Source organism: Schistocerca nitens, chromosome 9, assembly GCF_023898315.1.
Source record: "Schistocerca nitens isolate TAMUIC-IGC-003100 chromosome 9, iqSchNite1.1, whole genome shotgun sequence".
Taxonomy (NCBI): Eukaryota; Metazoa; Arthropoda; class Insecta; order Orthoptera; family Acrididae; genus Schistocerca; species Schistocerca nitens.
Genome location: NC_064622.1, coordinates 435,471,100 through 435,483,663, shown reverse-complemented (window position 1 = coordinate 435,483,663; position 12,564 = coordinate 435,471,100). Strand labels below are relative to the sequence as shown.

Genomic DNA, 12,564 nt, shown 5'->3' with positions numbered 1-12,564 from the left:
CATGAATTTCATAAACTTCAACCAAAATCTGTTTCAAAATCATTCACATTGTACGCAAAAAGACTGAAGAAAACTGGCATGTGACTTACTGTAAGATGGAGGTGCCCATAGGCACAACAAAGGCTCGGAACATTCTATGTTGTGTGAACATCTAGCTGCGAAAAAGAAGGTTTCCCATATATTTCACACAACTTGGCCAAAGCTTGGAAACAGGATTGTGTCAATTCTTATAAGAAATGCTCACCCGCAAAGATACCCAAGTGCATTAGTGTGCCTCTTCCAGGATACAGGGAGGTGAGCCTGTCCCAGCTTAAATCTGCCTCTTTTGTTAATGATGAGGACTGGTGAGCCGGCCAGCCTCAATGTGGTTTTTAGGCAGTATCCTCACAACCAGTAAGGTAAATACTAGACTGGTTCCCCCATCTCACCTTATATTCACACTATGCAAACATTTAGAAAACATTCTCACACTTGAACATGAGATTTACTCGGGACATGGAAGGATTGGATGCACAAATTCTGCCCTGGAGCAGAGTGGTGGCATCAGGAAGGGTATCGGGCCACCAACTACCTTCAACAATGCTGCAACACAAATAATTCCTTCCAAAACCATGTTTTTGAGATATCAACAGCAGAGTGGAAAATTGGTTTGAATGCCTGCAAAAGCATATAAATTTTAAAGGTGAATATTTTGAACAACAATAAAACAATGTACCAAAAAAAATATTTTCTTTTATTGTTTTTGTTACAACTTAAAAGGTGATCCTCATATTTTCACAAAATATCGTGAGGACATACATGTTCATCTCCATAAATACCACACAAGGATTACAGTGACAAAATTAGGGATTTGAATGTGTACCTAAGTGTACACCAGAATCATCTGTGAATAAAATGTGTGGGGAAAGAAATAACACTGGTAGCAGGCACTCTCCTGCAGGTATTGTTTAGCAATTGTGAAAATGTAAATTTAGATAAGATTCAGAGCTACTACCTCCCCTTATTCAAATGTCTGATACCATTTCACTTTTTTTGCAGGCTTCTGCAGCACGTGCACTTCAGGCAACAGATACAATGACTGTTGCAGGTCATACTATCTCTGTGGCCTTCAGTAGACCACCAGAGAAGAGAGACAAGGGCGCAGCCCCGACAGCAGCAGAACTAGTGGCACCTATTGCTTCTGAAGCTGTGAAGCCGTAAGTGACTAATTAACAGAAAGTATTCTTTATTCCAGTCTTTGATTGCGATAGTTACCAGTTTCAGTCAATGATAATCATCTTTGTATCTGTAATCAAGCAGCTTAATTTGAGTTTGCCTCCACCGCATCTTCTCAATCGTATTTTATTTCAGTGTTTGGTTGGTTCAGATGGCTCTGAGCACTATGGGACTTAACTTCTGAGGTCATCAGTCCCCTAGAACTTAGAACTACTTAAACCTAACTAACCTAAGGACATCACACACATCCATGCCCGAGGCAGGATTCGAACCTGCGACCGTAGCGGTCGCGCGGTCAGTGTTTGGTCTAGATCACAATTCTTATTACATGCAATAATATATTTCCACCTAGGTCATCAACAGATTCAAGTTGGGCAAACTTTGATATGCATCACCACAATAATGCTAAGTGTACTTTTATGTACCATAGACAAGTGCACTTACCAATCTTCTTGGAAGTACACATAGCATTGACATTTTACTGAGCTTAAAAGTTTTCATCATGACTCTGATGATAACCTAGTCCAAAACATGTTATTTTATGTAGTTTATTAAACGTAAAGTATTGTGTAAGTATTGTGTCAGGGAAGGGGATGGAGACAAAAAAGCTTTTTTCCCCCCACCCCTCAAGGGGAGTGTTCTAGGATCCTGCAAGAGATGGACATTGGGGGTATTGGACTGTGATTCTGTGTCTGTTCTTGTGCTCCTTTTATAAACAGAGCTGAATATGCATGAGAGTCTCGGTAAATAAATTGATGGAGGGGGGGGGGGGGGGATGCATCGTCAAGAAGCAGTTGTGCGACATAAACAAAAGTTGGAAGGCATATTTCTACATCTGAGATATGCTCTATTAAAATTTTGCACCATTTGCATAAGACTGGTGCTAATAGCACCACTATGAGGATGCAAATCAGATTTGCTTAATATAGACTCTGTGTAGGTCAAGAGCATTAGTTATGTTTGAGATTAGGCGTGGTGAGTTGATGTTAGTCAAGAATACCTTTAAGGCAACAAAGACACCATTATTAACACCTCACCGAGTTTGAACGAGTTCGTGTAACAGGGCTGTGAGAAGCCGGATGTTCCTTTTGTGATAATGCAGAAGGCAGGAATGTAGCCACTGTACATGATTGCTGGCAGCTATGGTAACGAGAATGTACAGTTGGAAGAAGACCAGGCCTTCAAACAACTACATGGCATTACCGAGAGGGAAAATCATTGTGTTTGGCGTATGGTTCTGGCGCCTTGTACTGCATCTGCAGCAGCAATTTGAGCAGCAGATGGTACCACAGTGATGTAACACTGGCCACTTCAAATACAGCTCTGATCCAGATGCCCTGTAGCACGCATTCCACCAACCCCAAACCACTGCCATTTGCAACTTCAGTGATGTCAAGCGAGAGCTCATTGGAGGGCAGGGTGGAGGTCCATTGTTTTTTCTGATGAAAGCTGGTTCTGCCTTGGTGCCACTGATGACTGTGTGCTGGTTAGGACAACGCCAGTTGAGGCCCTGCAAATAACCTGTATGTGTGCTGGACACACTGGACCTACACCTAGAGTAGTTGTCTAGGATACAGTTTCATATGGCAGCTGTTGCAGCACCCTGACTGCAAATTTGTACGTCAGTTTTGTGATTCGACCTGCCATGTTGCCATGTATGGACAGCATTCCAAGGGGTGTTTTCCAACAGGGTAGTACTGTCCACATACTGCTGTTGTAACCCAACATGCTCTACAAAGTGTTGACATGTTGCCTTGGCCTGCTTTATCACCAGATCGAACTCCAGTCGAACACATACAGGACATCATCGGATGACAACTCCAGTGTCCTCCACGTACAACATTAACCATCCCTGTATTGTCCTGGTGTGACAGGCATGTAACTCCATCCCACAAACTGACATCCGGCACCTAATATATGCACATTTGTATGCTTGAATTCAACATTCTGGCAGTTACACTGGTTATTAATGCACCAGCACTCCACATTTGCAGTGGCTTGCATGCTTGTGTTTAACTGTGATCTTGCAATGTTAATCACTTTCACAAATACCTTTAAGGCAATAAAGACACCATTATTAACACCTCACCGAGTTTGAACGAGTTCGTGCAACAAGGCTATGAGAAGCCGGAAATTTCATTACTCTACATTTATTTATTTATTTTGTGTTGTGATTTTTTCCCCATTAGTGTAATAACAAGGAGTAGTGTATTTTCAACAGTGAATTTAAGACAAAAATCTAATAAGAGTTTTAGTGGACCCTGATGCCTTTTTCACTTTAGAGCTGTTGTTGTTCATATTGAAAGTACTTGCATTTAGTTTCCATCTTTTGAGATTTCTGAACAGCATTGGCACTTATATGGAGTGCCTTCTGAAATATGTGGTTGATTGAAAGAATTTTTTACTAGTAGAATGTAGTACATTGTATTAGATGGAACATCTTCATCAAAAATTAAAATAGCCTTGGCTGCTTCTTATGGACGTATATTAGGATTTCTAAATATTCGCAATACACACAAACAGTTAATCACACAGGTCAAACAGCATGCTCAGATTATTCATTGACAATTCAGTTGGCTGCAGGAAAATGTTGGAAGACTGTAGAGAAATGCAGGACAATTTACACAGTATTTCCACTTTTAGTGAATGACAGCTCTGTCTTTATATGGATACCTGCAAGGTAATGCCTATAGACAATAGGAAGAACCTGGCAGCTTTCAGTTACCTGATTAGTAATTAAAGTTTGGTGCTTGTCACTTTGTTTGCAAACATGAGGGCTATACTATGAGCAGTATGAAATGTAATGAACAAGGAAATCTGTTGTAAGGAAGGCAGACTGCAGATTTGCTGGCAGGATTATGAGAAAACACTCAAGTGAGATGGTGTAGTGGATAAGGCACTGGCATGATGACATTTATGAGGAGTGGGGCTCATATCTTCATGAAGCCACCCAGATTTAAATTTTCTGAGCTTGTTTTAAACTGTTCATCTAAGAACAAGTCATCTGTTAGGAAAACACATTCAAGACAGTAGTGCAACCAATTCTAGAACACTGCCAGTTTGGATTTATGTGAAGTACACCTGTCGGCAAATGTTGATGTAACTCAGAGATAGAAGTGCAGTAGTGTTGTAACAAATTGGTATAAAAGTGTTGCATAGATGTTAACTTAAATGGAAATTTTTGGAAGAAAAGTGACATTGTTCCTTTGAAATCCTGTTGGGGAATTTTAGGTAAACTCTGTAACTATTGTGCTGTGTCCATCTTATGCTCACATGGCAATGATTTTTTCCTTCACTCAGTTTCTGAATGAAATAAGCTTGTTATGAAGTGCCCTCCAACACACACTGATCTGTGGCTTGGGGAATATATATGTAGCTTTGGCTAGGTAGCTATTAGGTTTGTTAGCTGTAAATTTTGTAACATAAAATGTTCAGAAGTAAGAATATTGCAAACTGAATTATTTGACACTATGTTTCAGTCGTGGTCTCAGCATGAGGAAGATGGCAATGTTCCCAAGATCTGTACAGCTTTCTAAAGGGACAACTGCGGCTGCCTCAAGCTCAAGACCAAGCTCAGCTTCTTCTTCCTCCTCTTCATCTGCTCCAGTCACAAATGGTGAAACTCAAAAGCCTATGACTAATGCAGATTTTAGGCAGTTCCTCTTATCAGGGAAAAAAACTTGAACAATTTGTTATTATACTCCCCTCAATTCTAGCAGATTAAACTTCTGCTACCATATAGCTATTCTGTTTGTGTTTTAAGAAGATAGTATTAAACATTGGTTATTTTCATAAAACAGTTTTTATTTATTGTAATGATTCATTTCATTTTGCTGGTATGTGTTGCAGTGAAGAACCATTACAACAAACACTTTCATAAAAAATTAAATATTTATTTATATAAATATGTACAACACATAACTCTCTCAGTTACAGAATATTTCCGAAGCAGTGCATTTTTAGAACTTCTTACTTTTCTTTTTGTGTAAGAAAAATGTTTTTGGTACCCAGTTGATTTGTATCTTCACTGTTCTCATAAATTAGAATTATTGACATTGTACAATTTTCAACAGTTATAACATAATTTAATTTATGATAAGCAATTGACTATTAGCCCGAGTTTTGCTCAGATGTAGAGTAATTTTGTTTCATTGAAACTTTTTCATTTTTAAACCCACCGTTTTTCTATTTAACTTTTAGTTTGTTTTCCATACATTGAATATAGCAGCAGTACAGTACCGTTACAGTTCTGCTTCTCGAATGGTAACTAACCATTTCAGTGATTCTTATGTGGAAATGAATAAGAAACACACTTTCTTTGTGAATTCAGACTATGAAAAGATATAATCAGATAATCTTAGAAACCATATAACTTAATTCATTAACAACACTCCATCATCTTTCCATGTTTCAGTATTTGTACTCAGACAAGATGTTTCAACACCACAAAAATAAATACAAACTTGTGGTGTTCATGGATAGGTGGAGCAGAATCTATCTTTTAAAAGCAGTATTGTCCAGTTGGTTCACAACAGTGAGACAACCTTACAGTCAGTCTCATGTTCATTTTTCTATAATTAAATAATTGTCGTATGCATGTAACAAACATAGTATTGTAAAAAAATGACTTCCCATAATTTTTGTATGGAGTCACATTACATTTTCATTTGGGATATTTCCTCCTCCAATAAAGAATACTGAATAGGTGTCTTGTGGGTGGAGGAAATTGCAAAAATCACTGCTGTCAAATCAGGGAAGGAATATAAACAAACATTATGCTCAGTATTAGCACAGTAGAAAAGGACTGTATTGGTTCACATTGTTCATGCAACCTATGCCTCTTGCTGCAGTCTCTCTTCTTGTTGCTGCTGGTGCAGATGTTTGCGTGTCCTCGGAGGTGGAATGGGCTGCTTGCGTGCCAGCCATCGTTTGACTGTATCACGAGCATGGTAGAAATACAGATAGAGCAACGCAATGATAGCACACACTCCAACAAGTGTTGCGAGCACAATAGAAACAACCAGCCAGCGCTCCACAGCGACTGTCTCGGGTGTTGGTGTTGTAACCCCTGTGGCTGGTACAGTCGTTCCAGATGTCTCCAAGGTCTCGGTTGTCTCTGTTTCAACAGTGCCTTCGCCAGAGTCAATTGAAACATCAGCACAAGCACGGAATTCTTCCTGTTGGCAAAATAAATTTGTAATTATTTCACTGAATGTAAGGCAAACAAGAGAGCTGCTCTGTAAGAAATAAGAAAGAGTGAAGTTTGTATCATATATGGATTTTCAGCAGCCAAATCAGCATTTTCCTCCATGTATCACTAAAAAAGTCAAGAGAGGGATGAAGTGTTTTACTTGGAGAGTATGTGATAAAGTAAAAGGAACTCGTATGTTGCTCTCACTTTTTAGGGTAACTTATCATTTAGTAAGATATGTGAAAAGCATTATTTTATGCCCTGAGTAGTGATGAAACTGCAAATTGTCAGGTAAATAGCTTCCAGCTTCCTGTCGATTCACCAGTGACAATTTGGAATAACAAGGGATCAGAATTGAAGGAATTATTTTAATATGTTCCATTTTCTGTGTAAAAATACCCCTCGAAATTCATTGCATAGAGTTGTTACCTTTTTTTCATTTTTGTAATAAGATTTCCATAAAATGACTATTTGTGCAAGTAATATAAAATTACTCTTTTTTTTATTTTGTTTAGAAAAATAAGAATATTCTCAAAATAAAGATAGAATGGCTAGTGTTTAAGAAATACAAGTAGTTTGTAGAGGCAAATACAAATACTTCAAGAAAACCATAAGATTCAGGCCAGCTAAGATCTATGTGATTTAAAAGCAAACCAGGAAGTAATATCAAAGCCACAGGTGCTGTTCCAAAATCACCATTCTTTACTACTAGCTGTATGCTCAAGCTACATGGTGGAACTTAAAGAAGAGCTTGTACATACAATTGCTTTATTTATAGAAATTGGCTGCAGGTGTATCAGGAGGAGCTACTTTTTTCCTCACTGTGAAAACTTGTGTACAAAGTGTAAGTGAAAAATTAGAGAGCCATCGCTCCGTATCTTAGTTAAAATCTTGTCACAAGGAAAATGTTCCAGTAGAAGGTGGCAAGAGCATATTGGACAAAAAGAAATCAGACATCAGTATGATTCTACATAGAGTATGTGAGAGATCTTACCTCTCTTCCAGCAATGGTTTACCATTAGTCTCTGGAGGAGTGAAGCATTTCTGATGATTGGAAAAAGGCAAGGTAATTCCTATTTTCTAGAAGAGTAGTGAAACAGACACATAAAATTATAGGCCTGTATCTCTGATGTTGGTCTGTTCTTAGAATTTAGAACCTTTTTATTCTCATGTATTATGACATATCTGTGAGAATCAACAGAGGTTCCAAAAACAACGATCATGTGAAACAAAGCTACCTCTGTTTGACCATGAGACCCAGAAAGCAGTAGATACAGACACACAGATAGATGCCATGTTCCTTGATTTCTGTAAGGTATTCGGTGCGGTGCCACACTGTCACATATTGAATAAAATATGAGCCAATGGAATGTCGGACCAACTGTGTGATTGGTTAGAAGAGTTTCTAGCAAACAGAACACGTCATTCTCAGTGGAGAGAAGTCTTCAGACATAAAAGTAACTTTGGTGGTAATGCAAGGGAATGTTATAGGTTAATTACTTCTCACAATTTGTATGTAACAAACATAGTAGACAAAATTGAAAGTTCCATGAGAGTTCTTGCTGATTATGCTGTTTTATAAAGAGAAGTTTCAATGCTAGAAAATTGTAGGTGAAATGCAGGAAGATGTGCAGAGGATCACCACTAGGTGCAGGGAGTGATAATTGATCCTCAATGTAAACAAATTAACATATTTCGTAGAGTGAAAGACCCATTATTGTATGATTACAATATTCCTGAACATTCAGTGGATCAGTTACTTCCATCAAATATCTAGGAGTACATGTACAGAAACCACATAAAACTAATTCCAGGAGAGGCAAACGGCAGACTCAGATTCAGTGGAAGAATACTCGGAAAATGTAGTACATCAACAAAAGAGTTACAGAACCCTTATTCAACCTGAGCTTGAATATTACCAATCAATATGGGATCCGTACCAGATAGGATTGATCAAGGAAATACAGATGATCCAAAGAAGAGAAGTGTGTTTTGTTACAAATTAATGGAGTAAGCATGCAAGAGTCACAGAGGAGGTAAATCAACTCCAGTGGCAGATACTGCAAGAGAGTTATTCTAGATCAGTGTGTGGCTTACCATTAAAGTTTCGAAAGTATATCTTCCCAGAAGAGTCATCAAGTTTATTACTTCCTCCTATCTATAGCTCACAAAAATACCATAAAGATAAAATTAGAGAAATTTGAGCCCACACACAGGCATACCAGCAGTCGGTGTTTCTGCGAACCATTCGTGACTGAAACAAGAGAATGGGGGCAAGTGACAGTGGTACACAAAGTACCCTCCACCACACATCACAAGGTGGCTTGTATAATGTAGATTTTTTAAATAAGCAAACTCCCATGTATAAAATATCTTCAAATGTCTGCGAACTTTACAAATGAGTTAATGTGTTAATCATTTGACTTCAGTCATGTAAGGAAGAAAAATTTTAGGGAAGTTTTGATATTATGCTTAAAATTTCTTGGAAGTCACTAAGTGCTCTCATCATCAAACAATGGATGAATATAATCTGGATAATGTGCGCCCCATTTTAAACAACAGCTACTTTTTCACACATCTTATGTTTATGACATATCTCTTGAACTACATGGCATACAGTGATATAATTGTGCAGATACATTCAGTGGTATATGTGGATACTATCTGCAAACTGTGTAGCATATAGAATTAGTGGTAAAGAATTAATAAATTAAATTGTGCTTCATGCTGAGGTTTTACTGCAAGAACAACGAAAATATAATAAATGATAAACTTCTTTCGTTTCGTCATTTCGTGTGGGGTGTCAGCAAGAAAAATATTCAAAAAGTTTTAAAATGATGTGTAAAGTTTGTTGGAAGTCATAAAGTGTTCTCATTCTCAAATACTGGATTAATGAAGTGTGTTTAGTTGCACACCATCAGTTACGCTGCCTCAAGACAAACACTTAGTTTCCAACGGTAATACTGTTTTCTTGCATTAAACTTTTAACATAAGTTTATACTTCATCATGAGTAGATTTTGACAGCATTTTATATTCTGTCAATAACTATGCAAAATCTTGTAGATCAAATTTTTATTGACCCAGAAATCTGTTAGATAGTCAATCTACACAGGTTCCAGGTTTCTGGGCACTGGTATAGCCACTTTTTGTATGTTAAGACTTTTTAAAATATTTTTTTTTAACAGTGTTCGATACCTTGTCAATTCAGTGGGCAGAGCAAAGTGACACAGTGCTGTTCATTCTGCAACACAGAGCCTTCATGCCCTTTAAAGATTAATAATAATAATAATAATAATAATAAGAGTGTGGATAATTCAGTTTCAAGAACTGAACCTGATGTATAGTTTAGGGCAGTTGCATATTTTTTACTTTCAAACCTACAGTCCTGATTTCCCAACCATGACTATTACCTCTTCTTGCTCCTGAAACAATGGCTTGTTGGATAACAGTTTGAAAAGATGAATGTAAGACTACCGCTGTCAGGTGGTTCAATTCACAAGCAGAGAACTTTTATGCAGAGATGTTAAAGAAGTTACTGCAAAGCTAGTAAAAGTGCTTAGAAGTAGAAGGATGATTATGTGGGAAAGTGAAGTATATTTTTAGAAAACAAACTGCCAATAAAAGGTCTTTGTAATGAATATAAATTCCTTTATGACTAAATGCCTCTCTTCAACTGTGCCTCCAGTTTTCGCTTAGCACTGCCACTATGTTGTATTGATGGTGTGCTTTCAGTTGTACAGTGAAGTTACTGTTTCCATTGGGTGCACAACAGTTTGATGTCTGATCCTGTCATGGTCTTCAGTTGCTTTGAGCAGTGTCGTTGTACATGCTTTTTGACTGGAGTCTGATGCTTAGAATGGAACCAACAACTCGGTTGTACATTCAAAAGCACACCACTAATCAATCACCCAGATAAGTCCTGAAAGATTGCAACTGTGTTGTAACATATGCAGAGGATTTGGCAAGCTGCCCTGTGGTATTCCATGAATCATACCACAAGATTCCCCTGCCTAGAGAATTCACAGTCCACGATGCAGAGATATAAGTGATCATGAGGCCAGTAGAACAGATGAAGTTAAGATGAATTCAGACTAAGAAATTTATCATTTGCAGTTACTCCTTAGGTGCACCTTAATCTATTCATTGCTGCACCTTAATCTATTCATTGCTTGTACACAATAGACTATCAAGTGCAGACCATCCTGGCATTACTTCTCTGTCTATAAAGGATGGAGTAGGAGGTATCATTCTACTGGATACAAGGGTTCATGAGAATTCGTATAAATGATGCCACAGATGAAACATTTTGAGGATGCATGCATGAAACAGTTTGTGAGAAAATGTGCTGTCCTCTTAGATGCAATCACTTTGCTGTTGAGGCACAGCATTATGCATCAGTGGAAGAGTGGCTGGAAGTAAGGGACAATGTGCAGTGGTCAGTCAAGCCATTAAGCCACCCTTGGTGTTCCTCCCTCCGACATTCATGTGAGGGGAAGTAATGTTAATGTGTCTCCAGAAAGGGCATTGTTTTTTGTCACACTGTTTCTCCTCCGGTAAGTGGAATCAACTCTGTGCAATGATTGTAGTAAATAAGTTTCTGTACGTCACATTTTAACTGATTGTGTGTGTATCATGGCAAGAGGGTATGGTTTGGTTTACCAGCTGGTCTGCCCTCTAGTTTAAGTGACAATGAGACAATTGAAATGCATGTTTTAAGGTTCTGTGTTCTCTCTGAAATCTGTCTAAATGTATCAAAACACAGATCAGTCAAACAAACTATTGTATTATGTGACAGGATTCCTGTCAGTGTTAATCATCAAAAAATGAGATATTTACTGCTGTTGATAGGTACATGTAACAGCAAAAGTAAATGATCCTACCTGGCTTTTCAAAACTATCAGATCCTTCTTCAGGGACCGGAGAGTCACTAGATTGTGGAAAGTGAAAAAGGAAGGAGAGGACACTTGTAGTCCAGGATAGATCATTGTCTACCCTCCCCTCCTCTGCAGGTGGGTCCCACTCACCCTGTGGCCTGAGAGATCTGCTCTTAGTTTTAAACAGTCCTCAATCTATCCCTCCCTCCTCCCTGAGGAAGAAACTAATAGTTCAGAAAACTACGATAGTGTCATATGTTTTTGCTCTTATGTGTATCTACTGGCAGTACTAAATATTTCATCTTATGAAACTATTTGCCTAAATGTTTATGTAGAAGATTTTAATGTGTTCTCAGGCTGCCTGGCTCAGCCATTTTTGTGTAAGTAAACAGCCAGGCATTATATCCTACATTACTATTTTAGTTCCTTTTATTTGTGTGTGGCATTTTGAGAGTTCACTGTAAGAAAATTACAAGTTAACTATTTCATGTTTTGTTTTCCGGGGTGTGAGTGTATGCATGTATAAATAATAGTAAGTGAATGGGATTTTAACAAAGATTTTGTGGAATAAGTTTTCGACTACAGTCACCATGAAATGTTATAGACTGTCCAGTCACATTAATGTGACCACCTGTCAGAAGTCTGAATAACCACTTTTTGCAGCAAAAACCGGTACGAGACATGCAGGAGAAGAGTTATTGAGGTTCTGGAAGGTACTGACACGGATGCAGGGCCATACTGGCTCCTGTGCCATGGCCACCTGCACTAGATTTTTCAGTTAAGGATCCATGATGCAAACAGCTCGATTGAGGTGGTCCCCCAGATTTTTGTTTAGGTTTAAGTCCACAGAGTTTGGTATCCAGGGGACTACAGTAAACTTATCCTGGTGCTCTTCGAACCCCACACATACATTGCGAGCTGTGTGAGATATTGCATTGTCCTGCTGGTAGATGCCGTTGTGCTAAGGAAAAACAAATTGCAAATCCCCAAGGATAGATGCATACTTGTGTTAATACATTGTACCTTTCAGAATGATGAGATCATCCAGGCACTGCCATGAAAACATTCCCCAGATCACAAACTCCCTCCTTTGGCCTGGACTCTTCCAATGATTATTGCAGGGCATTTGCTTTCAGTTGCTTCAAGCCATACACACCAATGCCCATCATTCTTCCAAAAAGGCCACATGTCACCACATAGTGGGCATCCCATTGAGGTAATGGCATGCAGCTTCCAGCATTTGTCGCCGATGAACAACAGTCCGCATGGATGCACGAATGAGG

At 38.4% G+C, this 12,564-nt stretch overlaps 2 protein-coding genes across 3 annotated transcripts in view; one reads left to right on the top strand and one right to left on the bottom strand.

Moving 5' to 3' along the window:
• Positions 1-5,012, top strand: part of LOC126202877 (squamous cell carcinoma antigen recognized by T-cells 3) — an 80,747-nt gene extending 75,735 nt beyond the window's left edge. Inside the window, exons 15-16 of the mRNA XM_049936917.1 lie at positions 1,039-1,196; positions 4,695-5,012. Of these exons, the coding sequence (XP_049792874.1) occupies positions 1,039-1,196; positions 4,695-4,899 (363 nt within the window). The 3' untranslated portion in view covers positions 4,900-5,012. The remainder of the gene's footprint in view (positions 1-1,038; positions 1,197-4,694) is intronic.
• A 101-nt stretch (positions 5,013-5,113) lies between these two features.
• The window catches only part of LOC126202878 (uncharacterized), a 279,984-nt gene continuing 272,533 nt past the window's right edge, over positions 5,114-12,564 (bottom strand). Inside the window, exon 8 of one of the 2 annotated variants that reach the window (XM_049936919.1) lies at positions 5,114-6,392. In XM_049936919.1, coding sequence (XP_049792876.1) covers positions 6,048-6,392 — 345 coding nt within the window. In that variant the 3' untranslated portion in view covers positions 5,114-6,047. The remainder of the gene's footprint in view (positions 6,393-12,564) is intronic. The other variant, XM_049936918.1, reaches the window with a different exon arrangement.